The following is a 17,214-nucleotide window of genomic DNA, read 5'->3' as shown; positions in this document are numbered from 1 at the left end:
GGAACCTGGAGTCCCCCAGAGACCTGTGTGGAGGGAGTGACACCTACCCTTGGCCCTGTCCATGCCCAACCTCAAACTGGCTCCACAGAAGACTGTCCCAGTGTCCGTCTGGTGAGGGTGATGTTTTCTTGTCACCAACACGAATCCTCAACTGATTCCAGCCTCCCTGACTGCTCCTCCTGTGCCCCCACATTCCAGAAATGTGTGTGTGGCTCTGAGTGTCAGAGAAAAATGCCACACCGATGGAAGAAGAGAAAGGCACAATTTATTGGTCACCCAGACTGGTGCCTGTGGGCGCCTGGGGGCACATAGGGATTCTTGCACACACTCTGGATTTGGTTTACTACATTAATTCTGTTATGTCAAAAAGCCACAAGAGAAGGCATTAACAATCTATTCTCCTAGTAACCAAGGACACAGGACTAAAAGCCACAGAGCTTGGAAAGAGGATGCACTAGTTTGAGAGCCTGGGACCAAGAGGCCCACCCTCTCCAGCAGCTGGGCTGGAGAGCTTGGCCTCTGGAGCAATAGTGGAGACTTGTCCCTTAGCAAGACAGAAGCGCCGGGGTGCTCAGCCTCATCCAAGCCTGGCAGTGGCTGCCCACTTCAGGCAGTGCGCAGGGATTTGGCACTGGACTCAGCAGGGGCCTTGACATCTCCAGCCAAGGTGGAGGCGTGATCTCTCCAACTGGAGAGTTGGAGCTGACTGTCCAGGCCCTGTCTCCCAGGGGACTGTGCTGGACCCCTGGTTCGCAGAAGCAGCTCACATCACTGAAGCTGGAAAGGATCTGGCTCCTTGTACCCCAAACTAGCCATTCAGGTCCTACAGCCAAGCCCCTTTCTGGCTCTGGGGAATACTGGCCTTCTTAATGCTTTGTCCAAACCATTTAGGACACACCATTCTGAACTGGAGGGTCTGGGCAGCTGTTCCAGTTGGCTGGAGCCTCCACCCTGGAGTCATCCTGACACTGTGTTCGTAAAGCACTTAGCACAGCACGTGGTGAGGACTCCACCCATGTGTCCATTATTATTATTATTAATATTATTATTATTATTATTTATAATTCCACCCTTGAGTCGGCACTTCAGTTTCCTTCTTTGAAAGGGCGACGAGAACAAGGTCCGGGGGTTCCAAGTACGGAGACCAAGATGGGAACCAAGTCTGGTATGAATTTTCCTTTAAACCTCAGCACCGCTCCTAGGGGGCAGCCAGCTCGCTCCTCCACCACAAGGCAGTGAGGCCCTTCCCCCACCCCCAATAAAATCCTGCCCAGGAAGCTAGATGGGAGCAGCAGAGGGTCCTGGGAGGGGCTTCCAGAGCTGTGAGTGGCTTCCGGCATCATGCTGCTCCTTTGGGTTCCCGTCGCCAGCAGCACCCCACGGACTTCACTGCGGGGCAAGAACAGAGGGTTGTCAGGGGCTCACTCTCACTAGGCTACGTGTGACTAAGTGGCCCAGCAACACTGTGTGCTGTGGGCAAGGTCAGCCTTCCTGTGGCATGAAAACAGCCAGCCACACTATTCTAAGTACTTTACACACAACATATGACATATACCTGTATGATTATGCAATGTTATATGTAATAATAGTCATACAGATCGTTAACTTTGTTATTTGTATATTATTACCATGAAGTCATATGTATGTATAACATACAAAGATAATACATAGTAATACATAAGAGTATATAACAGTTCTCCCCAGAAATCTATAGGATACATGCCACTAATAGCTCCCTTTTATAAATAAGTAAACTGAGGCTCAAGGCACAGAGCCAGGAAGTAGGAGAGCTGAAATTCAGATTCAACACTGTTTTCACCAGTCCCCAGGGCGTTCCTAACCACTGTTAGTATTGCTTAAGAAAAATAAAAAAAACTAACAAAAACCACACTATTTTATAGGAAGGGAGATTATGTTTGAAGTCTCTGAACAACAGGGAACATTATGAATGCAGGCACTAAGGATGCACAAATGAAACACAAATGCTCTAAGCTCCACAGGGCTAGGAGTTCATCCACGCACGGCCCCTCCTCTGTCCCTTTTAGCAATCATTCAGAGGCAGTGGAAGGTCAGGGCATGGGGACAGTCAGGTTCAAGTTCAAATCCTAGCTCTAGCTCTTCCTCATGGAGCAGCTCCCAGAACGATCATGCACACAAGTGAACGCACACGCGTGCACACATACACACAGGCACGTCGATGAACATACCTGCATGGCGGTCCTGCTGATGAGCCCCTCCTCGGGCCGGTGCTTGCCGTGGTGGGGGAGCTCCGCGTTGTCACGGTAGTCTCGGCCCCTGGACTGCTGCAGCTGTAGCACTGCAGGGCTCTTGACGGGCAGGGGTGGCCGTGGGGCCGGGGTGGGCGCTGTCTGCTGGCTCATTTCTGACCTGGAAGGCTTGATGGGCCTCTTGGCTGGCACCGGAGCTTGGGAGCTGGCAGGGGCCTTGGGCTTCCCTTGGCTCTTGTCCCCGCCGGCCGCCCTGCCCTCGGCGGAGGATGAATAGGTAAAGGAGCGCAGCCGGGGCGCGGGGCTGAGGAAGGACGGGGGGCCCTGCTTGCCTGTCCCTTTGCCGCCCTCGGCCTCCTGGGCTTTGGTGAGCACGATGCTGGGCGATGAGACCCCAGGGTCCAGGCAGGCTGCGGGCTCCTTCCGCAGCGACTTGGGGGACTCCTGCTCCTTCCTGGGAACCAGCTTGGGGAAGGAGCTCACGGACCCGTACAGAGGGTTCTCGAACATCTCGGGCTTGGTCAGCTGTGAGTCGTCGGGTGGAGGAGCTTCAGGGGGGATCTTCCCCAGGTCGCTGGGCCGGCAGCTGGGGGAGAGAGGGGAGGGGAGGGGAGCCGGGAAGAAACGTGCTCTTTAACAGAGAGGACGGCGGGGACGGGCTGCTTCATGGGTGCGAGCTTTTGTTTTGGGGTGATACAGACGTTTTGAAATTAGAGGTGGTGGTGGCATATTTTTGGTGTTGAATACCAACCGGTTCATTTTAAAATGGATAATTTTATGTTATGTGAATTTCACTTCAATAAAAAAATTAAAGAAATAAAGACGAGGAGATAGATGGTACTGTGTTTTTCTATGTTCCCCCAAGCAACTTCAGTTCTGACCTGGGACATTATCCACTAGCAAAAGTTGGAGCATCTGCGAACAAGGGGGACTTCAGTGGGGTTTTGTAGAAACGGAAGGGTGAACTGAAATGGCACCTCCAATAACAACCCCCAGCCTCAGCAGGAAAGCCGGCCATGGCCCTCACTGCCGGCAGACCCTGTCTCCAGGCTTCCCGAGAACTGTCACAGCTTCTGTGCCATCTCCAGCAATCCTATGGGATCCTTCACTTGCTTGGATGCTCAGGGAAATGGAAGCCTTGCAGGGGACCAGATGAACTATTTGACCCTCCTAGGTAACCACTTGTGCTACTTGAGGGTCTCAAGAAGCTCCATCTACTAAACACGTAGAAAGTGTGACAAGCTCCCCCAGGCACAGCCGAGCTTCAGTGAAGCAAAGAAAGAAATCCGATGTCTCAGGTGGTCATCGTCCAGATTAACGCAGATCTTCCCAGGGGACAAAGTCCTTGCCCCAGAGGGATCCTGGGAGTGCGGTTTCCTTCCTCTCATAACTCACAGTGGGAAGGAACCAATGGCAGGTGGGGTCTAGAGGGAACCTGGACAGATGTGACCAATTGTCCTCCTTCGCCAGGACTGAAGAATGGACTAAAGGGTTTCCTAAGCGGTGGAGCTTCTAGTGCTAAAGCTGGAACAGTCCTGGGCAACCCAGATAGGTGGGCACCCCACCCCAGGCCTGGGGAAATGGTGGGGACCTTGAGGTGCTGGTGACGGTGCACAGTAATTATTCAGGCTGAGCCTGGGACCTGGAGGCTTAGGACCTACAGGCAGGGCAGGATCTTCCAGGTTCTTGCCTTGAATCACCTCCTTGGTGAGAAGTGAACTTAGAACCCCACCTGGGGGACTCTTGCCTATAGATGCCCTATTCTGCTCTCACCTGTGGGGCTGGAGGAAAACTGCTGCCTACCAAGCTGTGTTCAGACCCTTAAACAAAGATATGTTTATATTAGGTGTGATGGTGCACACCTGTAATGCCCATGACTTGGGGAGACTGAGGATTGCATGTTCAACACCAATCTGGGCAACTCAGTGAGAACTTGTCTCACACAAAAAATAAAAGGATTTGGGGGCTGTGGCTTATGCCTGTAACCCCAGCAGCTTGGGAGGCTGAGGCAGAGAGTCACAAGTTCAAAGCCAGCTTCAGCAACTTTGTAAGACTCTAAGCAAGTTAGTGAGACTCTGTCTCCAAATAAAAACTAAAAAGGGGCCGGGGACGTGGTTCAGTGGTTAAGCACCCCTGGGTTCAATCTTTGGTACCAAAAAAATTTAAAAATAAAAAGTAAAAATAAAAATGAGCTGGACTTGGAGGCACAAACATGCCTGTAATCCCAGCAGCTGGAGAGGGTGATACAGGAGTACTGTCAAGTTCAAGCTAGCCTGAGCAACTTGGCGAGGCTCTGAGTAACTTAGTGAGACCCTGTCTCAAAATAAAAAATAAAAAGGCCTAGGTAGCGATATGGCTCAGTGGTTAAATGCCCCTGGGATTAATCCCCAGTACAAAAATGAATGAATGAATGGGGCTGGGGATGTAGCTCAGTAGTAGAGCACACCTGGGTTCAATTCCTAGTACCGCAAAGTGGGGAGGATCCCAAAGATACTTAAATATTAGCTCCTTATTCTTTGTAGTTGCTTCCATTTCCATTTCTGGGGCCAAGGAAATGGCCTTTGCCAAATGGACACTAGGGCAAAATCTTCAACTGCCCCTGGTCCCCCATCCAGAGGAAACCCTGCCAGGCCAGAGGGGGCTGCGGGAGAGCAGCATTTCAAACTACACTCCCTGCATCGGCTCCCGACCACTGTGGAACTGATGTCCTCATGGATAAAAGGAAAAACCAAACCCTGCCAGGGAATGAGGCCAAGAGCAAGGCTTGGGGTCATGATAAGACAGTACTAACAGCCCCAGAGGGGACAGGAGGTTCGCCATGTTTTGCACAGCTTCAATCATTGTTAACGGGGTCTGCACTTTTCATGTCCATCGGTCACCCTGTAGGACTGGAAACTTACAGGCCTCTCGGTCCTGAATTCCTACGAGAACTCAGGGGCTGCCCCTGCTTTGTTTTGGGCCTCAAATTGCAGACTCAGGTCCTTGGAGGCCCTGCCAGTCTCCTCTGCAGCTCCACCCTGCTTGGCCCACTTCTAGTCTGAGTGACTTCCTCAAAGCCCAGGGCTGGCTGCTCTACCTCCCTTACGTACCCCTGTCCTAGTTTTCTAATAGCATGCAGCAGGAGAGACTGCACACAGGCAGGGGCCCTCCAGGTGGAGAAAAAGAGAGGGGATCTTGGGGTTGAGACGGGCTTCTACAGAGTGATCCCCACCCCTGTTCTAGGTTCCCTCCAGGGAGCCAGAGATGCCCGGGGAGAAATTCACTTTTCTTTTTCTTTTTTTCTTAGCATTGGGGATTGAACCCAGGAGGCTACCACTGAGCTACACCCCAATTCTTTTTATTTCTTATGCATCTCTGCACCTGACAGGAGCTTGTTTTTCTTAATAGTATCTTTAATAATCTCTATCCCCCAACATTTTTTTTTTTTGGTACCAAGGATTGAACCCACAGGTGCTTAACCACTGAGCCACACCCCCCTTCTCCTTTTAATTTTGAGACAGGGTCTCGCTAAGTTGCTGAGGCTGGCTTTGAACTTGTGGTTGTCCTGCCTCAGCCTTCCAACCCTGGGGTTACAGGTGTGCGTCACCGCACCCAGCTATTCCCCAACTTTTAAAATCAAGCTGCACCAATGGGCTGGGACTTGGAGCTTCCACCAATAGGCTGGAGGGTAAGTAGTGAACAGAGCAGACCCAAGCCCCACCCTCCCCAGGCTGCTGCCCTAGAATGAAATCCAGAGCAGGAATGACAAGATGAAGAGGACACTCACCTTGACTCCTGAGCCCTGAGGCAGGGCCCCCGGGGGGCTATGGAGGGTGAAAACTTCTTTGGTGATAAAGGTGGCTGGGAGGGAGGGGTTGGGGGACTTTCTCCCCTCCCAGACCCCAGGGAGGAATCCTTGGGTGGCTGGTCATAGCTCCACGCAGTTAGCTGCTGGTCTGGGGACAGGGTCTGCTTCATGTGCAGGGACTGCCCGAAGGGCCCCACCATGTAGTTGGGGTTGATGAGCTCAGTGGCACCGGAGGAACTGCACAGAGGGGTCCTGCGGGAAAGACGAGGTGTGTCTGGGGGCTTGGCCCTTCTCAAGGTCAGCACCAATCTGATGATGGTGCCCTCTGATGTCCCCTGGCTCATCAGGTCCTCAACTGCTTTGTTTCTGGGGCACCAGATCTTTCATTGACTCTTGCCACGTGGTAGGTGCTGAGTGAGCACCCGGCCTGGAACCGGGAGCAGGGGTGTGATTGGGAAAAAGGCAGCCCTGATTCTGTTCTCACAAAACTCACATCTGTTGGGAGAGACCCACACTGAACAAGCTCAGTGGCAGTCAGACAGGATATTTATATTGTGCTGAAGTAACAAGAATCAGGGGGTTGGGACCAGGGGCAGTGGAGCCAGACAAGGCCTAATGGAGGAGTTGCTCTTTTAGCTGAGATAAGAAAAGACACAGATACAATAGAAAGTAGGGGAGGAGGTGCTGGGTAGAGGTAACAGTGCAAAGGCCCTGAGGCCAGAGCGGCTCGGCCTGACCCAAGAAGTTCTAAAGACCAGTGAGCAGATAGGAGAATGGAATGAGAAGCTGGCAGGCCAAGCCTGGGATCTGTGGGAGGTGGACAGGGTGGGTGGGGTAGGAAGGAGGGTAATTTCAGAGCAGACTCTGGCAGAGTCCTCTGGGATAAGGCGCACAGCATCAGAATGGGAAGCAAGTGCAAGGTCACAGAGGTCAATGCTGGAGCTGCTCATGGGCAGTGGGATTAAAACTGTAGAGGGGCTGGCCCAGGTTTGGGTGAGGTAACCCCAACAGTCACACATGCTGCACGCTGCCTCTGTGCTCGGAAGCATCTCCAGAGAACTGACTGAGTACGCGGGTTGTGAGGAGCCCCTGCAGCCCCGTCTGTCTTTCCCTTACCCCTACCCGCCCACGAGGAGAGGCAAGGCTGGTCCGGTGCTGGTCAAAATGGGAAGGACTCTTTCCCCTGTGGGCCTCCTGATTCTGGAACCGGGCAGACACTTTAGAGCTAGGATGTGTTCTTTGACGGGTGATGAGGGAAGAGTGAAAGGGGAACTTCCGTGCCCACGGCATGACATCAGCCAGGGAAGGGGACAGGGTATGTGCTGGAGAGGGAGCTGCTGTGTACAAGGGAGCAAGGGCAGGAAGGACAGGCAGGGTGGGGACTAGAGGCAGGAGGACAGGTGGGCTGGCCAGGAGACTCTAGACCCCGTCAGCAAATTGAGGTGACCCTGCTGCCTCCAGTACTATAGACTTCAATGTGCAGATTGTTCCCAGCTCAGCCCATCAAGAGCAACCCGTGTGCATGTTCCCCAGTGCCTGCTCCGCTTAGTAGCAGAACAGGTTTGTTGGCCAAGGACCCCACAACTGCCCACGTCTCTGGTCTCAGGGGAGACACGGCACGCATATGTTGCCTTGGAGTCACTCAGTGGCCTCGGCAATTGCTTCTTCCAGGAGCACACACCCTTCTGTCAGCCAGGTAGGCAGGGAGTTCCCAAGCTGGGGACTGCACACACTTGGCCTTGATGTCTCTAGAATCTGACACACAGTAGGTGCTCAACGAACACTGGTTGAGCTGAACTGAACTTCCAGACAGCAGGGTCTTGGCTTCACTGCTGACACGCTGACCTCCCCAGCGAGAGGCTTTGTGGTCAGAAGACAGAGGAGTCAAGGGCAGGAGAGTAGTCTTCTTGGTCCTGAGCCTCCTCCCTCCTCCACCCTGGAGTCTGTGGGCGCCAGCTCACTTTGTCCTCGGCCCTGGTCCGCACAGCTGAGCTGGTGTGCGGTGAGCCCTGGAACCCCTGCCCTACCTGCTGGCAGGCTCCCACTGCTTCACGAGCTCATGGCTGGTGAGGCTCTTCGAGCCCTTGGGCCCACTGGATTCATCTCGCTCTGTCTTCACGAAGTCTGGAAGGCAAGGGTCAGAAAGAGCACATGAGGGCCAGGGGAGCAAAGTGTCGTCCACTTACCGGCAGAAGCTGGAGATGAAGAGCGGCTACCTGGGAAGGTGCTCTCAGCAAGATTCTAGGCCTCACAAGAGTTCAGCGATGGATTAATTATGTCTGCCATGCCTCCAGAGGGAGAACTGGCACATGTGACCCAGAGTTGTCCTTTCATGTGACATTTTCAACTTGACCTCCACAAAGGACAAAACAGGCCAACAATTCTTGTCAGATTAGGACAAAGTGAACATAACAGGTGGCTTCACAAGAGCATCTGGTACTTATAGCCAACCTCTCCCTGGGGCTAATGGGGAGCCGGGATCCCACCTTCATTGCAGCCCAACCCTGCAAGAGAAAGAGCTTCCCCAGGGCAAAGGGGGAACCACGGCCCAGAGGCAGCACCCCGAGTTGGGCCAGGGCACCTCCTGGTGTGGGGACATCACACCTTCCACACACAATGAAGGAGAGGCAGGAAAACCATCATACTGAGCAGTCCACGTCTGGCACTGGAGGGAACCTGGCTCAGCCACTCACCAGGGCTCTGAGCTTCAGCCAGGCGGGTAGCCCCTGCCTGTTTCCCCACCTGCCAAACACAGATAACCACACTGGGCTCCCAGGGCTATTGTGAGAGATAAATGAGATAATGTTTATGAGCGGATCATTCTGCTTATTATCAAGAATTCAGTGCAAGCCTAATTCATTTAGGTATTGTCATTTGAATTCTCTAAAGCAAAAATTAAAGAGAAAAAGTGGGGTTGGGGGGAGATCATTTGTTCCCTGTGTAAAAAGGAAGAGACATTTGATAAATTTTTGGCAGAATAAGAGAAAAATTACAAATTCGAATCTAGATACACTCTGTGTTCTCACTATACTATTTTTCTTTGGTACTGGGGGGATTGAACCCAGGGTGCTTTACCACTGAATTACATCCCCAGTCCTTTTCAAAAGAGGGCCTCAATAAGTTGCTGAGGCTGATCTTGAACTTGGGATCCTTCTATATTAGCCTCCTGAGTTGCTGATTAAACATATGAATCACTGCACCCAGCCTCTTGGCCTCGTTCTGTATCCTTATAATAGGGTGGTGACAATTTTTAGTTAAAGAGATGATCAACAGGGTCTTCACTAGGTTCTAAAAGGGAATGGCTTCTCAGGCTGGTGTTAACGCCTGGAATGAATATTGGTCACAGAATGTGGCTGTGTTGGTGCCATTTATCATCATCATCACCACCATCATCTGCAGTGCTGGGGATCAAACCCAGGGCCTTCTGCATACCTGCTCACTGTATCACTGAGCTTTGTCCCCAATCCTGGAGTCTTTTTCTTTTTTGGTACCAGGCACTTACTTAACCACTGAGCCACATCCCCAGCCCTTTATTTTTTATTCTGAGACAGGGTCTCACTGGTTGCTTAGGGCCTCAGTCTGGCTCTGAATTTATGATCCTCCTGTCCCAGCCACTTGAGCCATTGGGATTTCAGGTGTAATACCTGGCATGTGGTGTCATTTTTGAGAGCCACAATAAATGAACCCTCCCAACAGCCAGTCAAAGTAAGTGGCATTTAACAAGAGAGAAGGATTTGAGCTCAAGTTGAAAAGGGTGTGAGCACACAGAAGACAGGAAGATGCCATTCTGGAGGCAGCTGGGTCAGGGAAAAGCCAATGACATGTGCTGAGGACAGGGGGTGGGGCGGGGCTCTTCTAGGTGCATTTCATTGGTGGATGAAAGCCAATGGGGAGGTCCAGCACCCTGGGCGGGCAACCCGAGGAGAGGTGTCGGTAGGTATGAGGGTATGTTGCTCATGTGAGTGGGCATTATATGGCCACGGGAAGAGCAGGAAGATTCCAAATCTCAACTGCGGCAGAGCTTTGGTCTCCTCTGCCTGGTGGCCTGGAGAGGTAGGTTTCACACCAGGTAGGTTGGTTTTGCAATCTTGGTGGAGGCCTAACAGGAGGTGGCAAGGCCTAAAGGCCAAGAAGAGGTGACAGCAGGAGCTCTGTAAACTTCATAAGCTTTGTGCCCTTGAAAATGGAAGCTGACCAAGTTTGGCAAGCGTGACCTGGGCTGCCGGGCACTGGGGTTCTCGAGAAGCTCTTGAAGAAGGTAGAAGTGGGTCACTGGACTTAGAAGCTTTCCAAGCTGGGTTCTGTTCGAGGTTGCAGTGGAAAGCTTTGCTGAGAGAAGGCACAAGGCTGTCCCTAGCACAGGAGGTGACCAGGGCTGGGGCTCACTCACCGTAGAGCTTCTCCCTCTTCTTGCCCTGGGAGGTCTGCAGCTTAATCTGCCCCTGGAAATGGCCTGTCATCTCTCCATGGTGGGTGAGAGGGGTATGGATGGGCAGCTGGGTTTCTGTGGCCTCCAACCGAAGAGCAATGCAGCCCTCACCTGGGGGGAAAGGGAGAGAACAGCCCTGTCAAGACCAGACCATTTCACAGGAGAAGCACCGAGCATGAGCCGGACACGGCTTGACCACTGTAGTCAATCCTCGGACACCGTGGCCAGGCAGAGACCCCGTCACTAAACCTTTAGAACAACCACAGCAATTTGGGACAAGTGACTCAAATCTCACAGCAAAATGAAATCTCCATGGATTAGTCAATGTGAAAAGAAGAATTAAATCCTAGAAAAGCCAGCAACAAACCAGAATTAAATGCTAACCTGTTTGCTCTAGGGGATGCTAACTTCCCAAGGTTCAAAGCAATGTAAGAAATGATAAGACGGGCATATAGACAAGTTTAAAACTTCTGCACAAAGAAAAAACCTAAAATAGTCAGGCAGAGAGGGGCAAGCCTGTAATCCCAGGGATTTTGGAGGCTGAGGCAGGAGGATCACACATTCGAGACCAGCCTCAGCAACCTACTGAGACCCTAACAAAAAAAGGGCTGGGGGTGTAGCTCAGTGGTAGGCACCCCTGAGTTCAATCCCCAGTACTGTAAAAAATAAATAAATAAATAACCTCTAAAAAAATTTAAAAAGAAATGACGTGGGAAGCTGGCTTGTCCAGGAGGGAGGGACTGGCTGGGGACACATGAGAAGCACAGCAATGCTTGCAGATCTGGCTTCAAGTCAGGACTCAAGTCAGTCAGTACCTGTGCAACTTCTCAAGTGACTTGATCTGAGCCTGAGTTTGTACCTATTCACTGGGGAATAAATAGTATCTACTTTGTAGCTCTCATCAGGATTAAATCAAGTAACACCCGCAAAGCACCTGCCACAGGCTTGACCCAGGGGAAGGTGCTGGGTGGGAGAAGTTGCAGTTGCTGTTGCAGAGGTTTCATGGGACAGGAGCAGTGAACCTCTAGTAAAGGCCCCTTTAAGAGCAGCCCCAGGACAGGACAGGCGCAGTAGGAGGACAGATGGGAGTGGCAGGTCACCCTCCCTCGGAGGAGATGGCACCGCCTCCTTGCTGGAGGCTGCAGGCTCCCAGGTGGCCTGTCCCTGTCTAGGATGCTTACCGTAGGACTCGTCACTATCAGAGGACTTAATGCTGATGAGGATGTGCTGATCCAGCAGGTACTCAGGGTCAGAGATAATGGGCTTCAGCTGCAGAGGGGAGGCAAGGATTCAAGTCAACAGGTGGGGGCAGGTGAGGAAACACGTGGGTGGACAGGTGGACGAGAGTCTCCACTATCAATGGGGGGGCACATGGGGAAACAGGACACAAGTTGTTCTTTATCAGGCAGATTCAACTCTCAGCTCTCTGTGATGGAGAGCGCAGGTGGGAACTGGGAGGCCCACCCTCCCTGGTCAGTGCCTCTTCCCTGTACCCTGCCACCTGCACTCAGGCTTCCTAGGTCCATATCGCCTCCCTTCCTCTATCCCCCTCCTTTGCATATTTCAGGGCCTTGGGAGATGGGCCAGGGGCCAGGAATGACTGAAATGACTCCTGGGTCCACTCAGCCCCACACTCCCCCTGGCAGGCCACTGCCCTGCCCCTCAATCTCTCATAGGCCTGTGGGTTACATCATTGCTGACACCAGAGGCCTGACCCAACCTGGGAAGGAGGAGGCCTGTGTCTCCCTGAAGCAGACTCCCATCTTGTTGGGCCAGGAGTGTCCTTCAGGTTGCTGGAGGAGGGGCTTAGTGATTGACAGATACAGACTCCTCATTCTAGCTGTCCCCAACCTCCTGCTATAAGAAGGGCCAGGGCCTGGGGGTTCCTGGAGGCCCCTAGCTTGGGGGCAGGTCCGTGCCAGGCTTTGTGCTCTGCTGGGTGAACTGTAAACCTCACCTGTGGAGGGCGGGGTGGAGCCAGTACAGGGAGGAGCTCTGTGTGCCCATGGCTCCTATATACCAGCTGCAACTTATGACTCCAACACAGAGGGGCCTAGTAACAAGGTCACATGCTGCTCCAGGCTGGTCCCCTGGTGCAGTGCTCCTGGCATCATATCAGGATGGACTTGCTATTTTTCTATTCAGAAGGTTCCAGAAAAATAACTGGAAATCGCAGTAGGCTGAGGCATCCTGGGGTTCAAGCACTGCACCCACCACTCTGCTCACTGACAGGTAGTGATGTCTGGCTCCAAGTTAGACCTAGGGACAGGGCCAGGGCCAGGTTTGCCAACACAGGACCCCATCCTCTCTGGGCTGCAAGGATTTAGAGGGAGAGAAGAAGCAGAGGCAGAAGTCAAGGTGGAAGGTCTGGCGCAGAGTTGGGTGAAGGCCCTGAGGTGCTGTGGGAGCAGCAGATGAGGCTTGGGAGGCCACCCAACCTGGCACCTTGATGTCAGCCTGATAAACAGGTGGATGCCAAGGGCGGGACAGGCACTCCAGAAAGATCCATTAGCAGGAGACAGAAGTAGAGACTCTTGGGAGGTGGCAGCAGGACAGAGGAGAGGGGACACAGACTAGAGGATAGAGCCTCCTTATTGGCCAAGAGTTGGTTCCAATCACGGTCAGTGCCAGCATGGGTAGCTCAGCCTCCCCAAACCTGCCTTTGACCCATCCCAGCCTCAGGAGAAACCAGGTCCCTCCACCTACTTAAAGCCACTTCAGGTGTTACCCCTCTGGGGGAACCTTCCAGGGAGTCCAGGAGACCCCACCTCCTGTGAGACCCACCTGGCCCCAGACTCGACTTCTTGTGCCCTTCTCACGATGTGAGAAAGGAGAGGTGTTCTACTCCACCGTATTCCCAGCACAAACATCTGCAACACCCAAGGAGCTCGTGTTTAATGACAGCCAACACCTCCACTGTCAATTTAGCAGCACAAAAGCCGTTTTGTGGAAAACCTCTTTATACATAAGGCCGATGCTCCCACTGAGGCTGGCCTTCGGGTTTGCAATGCGCCCTGGCTCACCTGGGCTGCAGCCACCTCGAGCACTTACTGCATGCACAGTGTACAGCTAGGAGCCACCCGCTGCTCTCTAGCTTTCACTTGACCCGTGAGCCAGCACTGAACAGGGGAAGGAGCACAGAAGGGCACCTGGGGCATCCAGTCCTGGCTCTGCCACTCACGAATGCGCCTCTGACCCTGCACCTCAGTTTCCTTCTCGGCAAAGCCACATGGTAAGACAAATCTTCCTTAAGATCCCTTCTATGATCCATGGGGCCGCCAGGTCACAGCTCTGCCCTGGGCCAGGATAGCTGCCCTGTGTCTACGAAATCCCCCGGGAACTTCCTCTTCTTGGATTACCTTGGGAAGGGTGTCGCCAAACCTCACGAGCAGCTCCCCTTCGCTCCCCTCTTCATTTTCTCCTTCCTGGCTCTTGACAAAACCTGTTGGAGGACAAGAGGACTGTGTGGGGAAGACAGGGCCAGGACGAGACCCAGAGGTACCTTGGGGTGTCCCCCAGCCAAGGAAGATGGTCCCCCTCCTCTTAAATCTTTGGGGGCCTCAGCTGCATTTAGAAATCAGGCTTGTAGGGGATTCTGTTTCTGTGCAGGGAATGGTCATTTGCCAAAATGGTCTAAGTATTTTTAGGCAAATCAAGGAGATCCCCCCTCCTTATCGGCTCTCTGCAACAAACTGGGCAACAGAGAAATCATCACATCACAGGCAAGAAGATTAGGAAACATGACAGCTCGTCCCACGCCACTCAGGATAGCAGCCTTTTGAAATTCTAATTTAAGCTTCCTAATATGCTGTTTCCATAGAAATGTATGCAAATGTCTCGAGAGTTTATTAAAGACACCATGCAAAAAATCCTCAACCTTTTTGGAACTGCTCTGACCCTGCTTGGTGAACAGGGTCCTGGGGACTTAGCGGCAAAGGCTGTTCTATCACCAGGACTGGGTCTTACTGAGACCAAGGAGGAAGGGACACAGGGGGCAGAAGTATACCTGGCAGCATTCCTGATTTCTGGAAGCAGCACAGCTACGCCTCCATTGTGCAGTTAACCCCCTCCCTCTTCCGCGCCACTATCCAGACCAACCCAGTGAGAACTAGGAATCATGCACATCTCCTGCCTTGGAAGAGCTGGAGGCAATCTGTCTAGAAATGTCACCCAGAAAGGGTGTTTCCTAAACACAGTTGGTGTTAAATGCTGCCAGCTGAGGAGGCTGTCCAGCTCTGGCTTGCTTTTGGATGCTACGGGCCACTGGGGAAAGATGCTGGTGATACGTACAGAGCAACAGGGGCCAGGGCGATGGTAGGTTGGTGGCAGCAGCTGTTCAGGCCCTGTGCTGGCCTTTACAAGCTCCAGAACTTTGCCCCAAACTCTCTGGCTGAGTCAGAGCCCAGCATGGGGCAAACTAACGGAGTTATAGTGTGCTGAGGGGCCAGGAGAGGAGCCACAGGTTCCTAGGGGCTGAGAGGTCCGAACACCAATGGCTGCAGGTTGTGCCCTGGGCCCTCCCACAGCAGCCCCATTTCTCTGACCCCACGGAGGCCCATCAGAGAGTCCTCTCCAGTGAAAGGAGAAATGGAGTGGGACACCACTTATGAAAAGGATTATGAGAAAGAGAGGTGGCCTGGCTAGGCGCTGTGGCGCATGCCTGTAATCTCAGTGGCTCAGGAGGCTGAGGCAGGAAGATCGTGAGTTCAAAGCCAGCCTCAGCAACTAAGTGAGGCACTGAGCAACTCAGCGAGACCCTCTCTAAATAAAATACAAAAAAGGGCTGGGGATGTGGCTCAGTGGTGGAGTGCCCCTGAGTTCAATCCCCAGTACCTCCCACCCCTCCAAAAAAGAGTGGTGGCCTGTCCCACCCAAAAGACCACTTACTCTCTAAACAGCTCGAGTGGAATTCCAGGTAGAATTTAGTTTGGGACTTGGTCTTCAACGTGGCATAGCACTCGAGGAACTCGATCTGCCCTTGGCTGTCGACAGTCCCGGGACCTGGAACAGGTGAAGATGGGGATTGAGGGGCGCAGTGTGCCTGGAGGTGCAGCATGTCCTGTCGGCTGTTCACCAAGGTTTCTTTCCTCTGGGTGCTCTTTCCCCAGGCTGAGCTCCTGCTTACAGTCCCAGGAAGGGGAGAGGAGGAGGAAGGCAAAGTTTTCCTTGAGGTGAGGCTACAATGAAATCCACCGCCCCTGCTGAGTGTTCCAGATGACAGTTACAACCTCTCTGATCAATCATGGGCTGGCCATGTGGGGAGCAGAATGGAAAGAAAAAAGAGTTCAACGAGCCAAGATCTACTCTTGGTTTTGCTACTGAAGCTGTGTAGCCTTGGGAACAAGGGTTTAAACAAGGGTTCGGACCATCCATGTAAATTCTGAGCCACTTGAGAACAAGAACAAATATCTCCTTTCTCTATTCCTCACATTCTTCCTTCTCTTCTTTCTCCTTCGAAGGCTGCTCTGGTACATAAGCCATCAAAGCTCAACCCAGGTAACCAGTATTTTTGAGCACCTCCATGTACTGACTGGTCCCAACAGTGAGGACACTCCAACCAGCAAGAGACGGGGAGGAGACACCGCCAGCCCATCAGGGCTGCAGGAGCTCAGGGAAAGTGCAGATGGGTGGGAGCAAGGGGGAGGGGAACCTAAAGGCTAGAAGGTTCTGTGGAGCACAGAGGTGCTAGCAGCTGGAAGTTTGGTGTCCCCGTACGGGCCACCAAATGCCGCAGTCTGGCTGGGCACAATCAGGAGCCACTTGTCAAAAGAAACTAACTTTATTTTTAGAACCACACACGACAAACAAAATAGTCTCTCAGGAAAAACCCTCAGAGCCTCAACTGCCACCACCGGCTTTCCCCAAGCCTCTCTCTCCCACACAAGCTTCTCTCCACCTCCCACAATCCTCCTGCTCTTGAGGCCGATTGGCTGGGTCACGTGGGCGGAGCCAAAAAAGTCCCCCAATGAGCAGCTCCGTGGTCTGAAAGGGCAGGGAAACAGTCCAATGAGCATCACCGCAGAGGAGCCAATCAGCTAGATGTTGCTGGGGCCGCTGTGAGCCAATCATCAGCCAGTAGCTGGAAGTTTGCTGGCAGCTGGAAGTTTGCTGGGGCCCCTTTGGCTGTGGCTCTCAACACAGAGGCAGAGCTGGGAAGGAGGCCAGAGGGAGGCCAAGACTGGTAGAGAGGGAAGGTCACACTGCTGGGGCCCCACGTGTCAGGCCCGTACCATGGGAAAAGCATTCCGGGGGGTGTCCCAGCCTTACCTCCATCCCTCCTGACAAAGGGCACAGAGCCAGACAGCCTCCCGCTGCCTGTACCTAGGTCCCCCACACTCAGCCTTTGTAAATGAGCCTGAATTGTATGCTGCACAGAATAGGGAGGTGCAGAGATGGCAACCGAGCCCCTGGATACCCAGGCCGCAGGCTGGATGGACACATACCTACCGGGACGAGGGTCGCCTGGCAGCCGGGGAAGATCTGAGAAACTACCTGCAAATCTAAGTATCACTTACTCCAGTATTTCCCACGACTCAGCCATCTACGCCCATCTTCAAATATTTTTACCATCAGACCTACTTTGTAACCATACCAGTATTTACCTAAAAGAGACTCACTTTAAAAACGTGAGTGTAAGGAAGGATACACCACCATACTGAATGGTAAACCAATGGACTCACTTACAAGAGACAAATTTTAAAACATATTAGAACACATCACTGATGAATGTTCATTCCTATCCTGCACGCCCAGAATCATCGTTGGTGGTA

General features: G+C 52.8%; 1 protein-coding gene across 1 annotated transcript in view; it reads right to left on the bottom strand.

Annotated features, from left to right (window-relative positions):
- Nucleotides 1–245: 245 nt before the first annotated feature.
- The window catches only part of Inpp5d (inositol polyphosphate-5-phosphatase D), a 109,532-nt gene continuing 92,563 nt past the window's right edge, over nucleotides 246–17,214 (bottom strand). The window contains exons 20-27 of the mRNA XM_046439562.2: nucleotides 15,332–15,445; nucleotides 13,804–13,886; nucleotides 11,626–11,713; nucleotides 10,406–10,555; nucleotides 8,043–8,139; nucleotides 5,995–6,267; nucleotides 2,208–2,814; nucleotides 246–1,389 (exon numbers count right to left, since the gene is read on the bottom strand). Of these exons, the coding sequence (XP_046295518.1) occupies nucleotides 1,387–1,389; nucleotides 2,208–2,814; nucleotides 5,995–6,267; nucleotides 8,043–8,139; nucleotides 10,406–10,555; nucleotides 11,626–11,713; nucleotides 13,804–13,886; nucleotides 15,332–15,445 (1,415 nt within the window). The 3' untranslated portion in view covers nucleotides 246–1,386. The remainder of the gene's footprint in view (nucleotides 1,390–2,207; nucleotides 2,815–5,994; nucleotides 6,268–8,042; nucleotides 8,140–10,405; nucleotides 10,556–11,625; nucleotides 11,714–13,803; nucleotides 13,887–15,331; nucleotides 15,446–17,214) is intronic.

This window comes from Marmota monax, unplaced genomic scaffold, assembly GCF_021218885.2.
Source record: "Marmota monax isolate L192 unplaced genomic scaffold, Marmota_monax_Labrador192_F-V1.1 WCK01_AAM20220418_F8-fsc00041, whole genome shotgun sequence".
Lineage (NCBI taxonomy): Eukaryota > Metazoa > Chordata > Mammalia > Rodentia > Sciuridae > Marmota > Marmota monax.
This window is presented reverse-complemented; position numbering and strand designations above follow the sequence as displayed.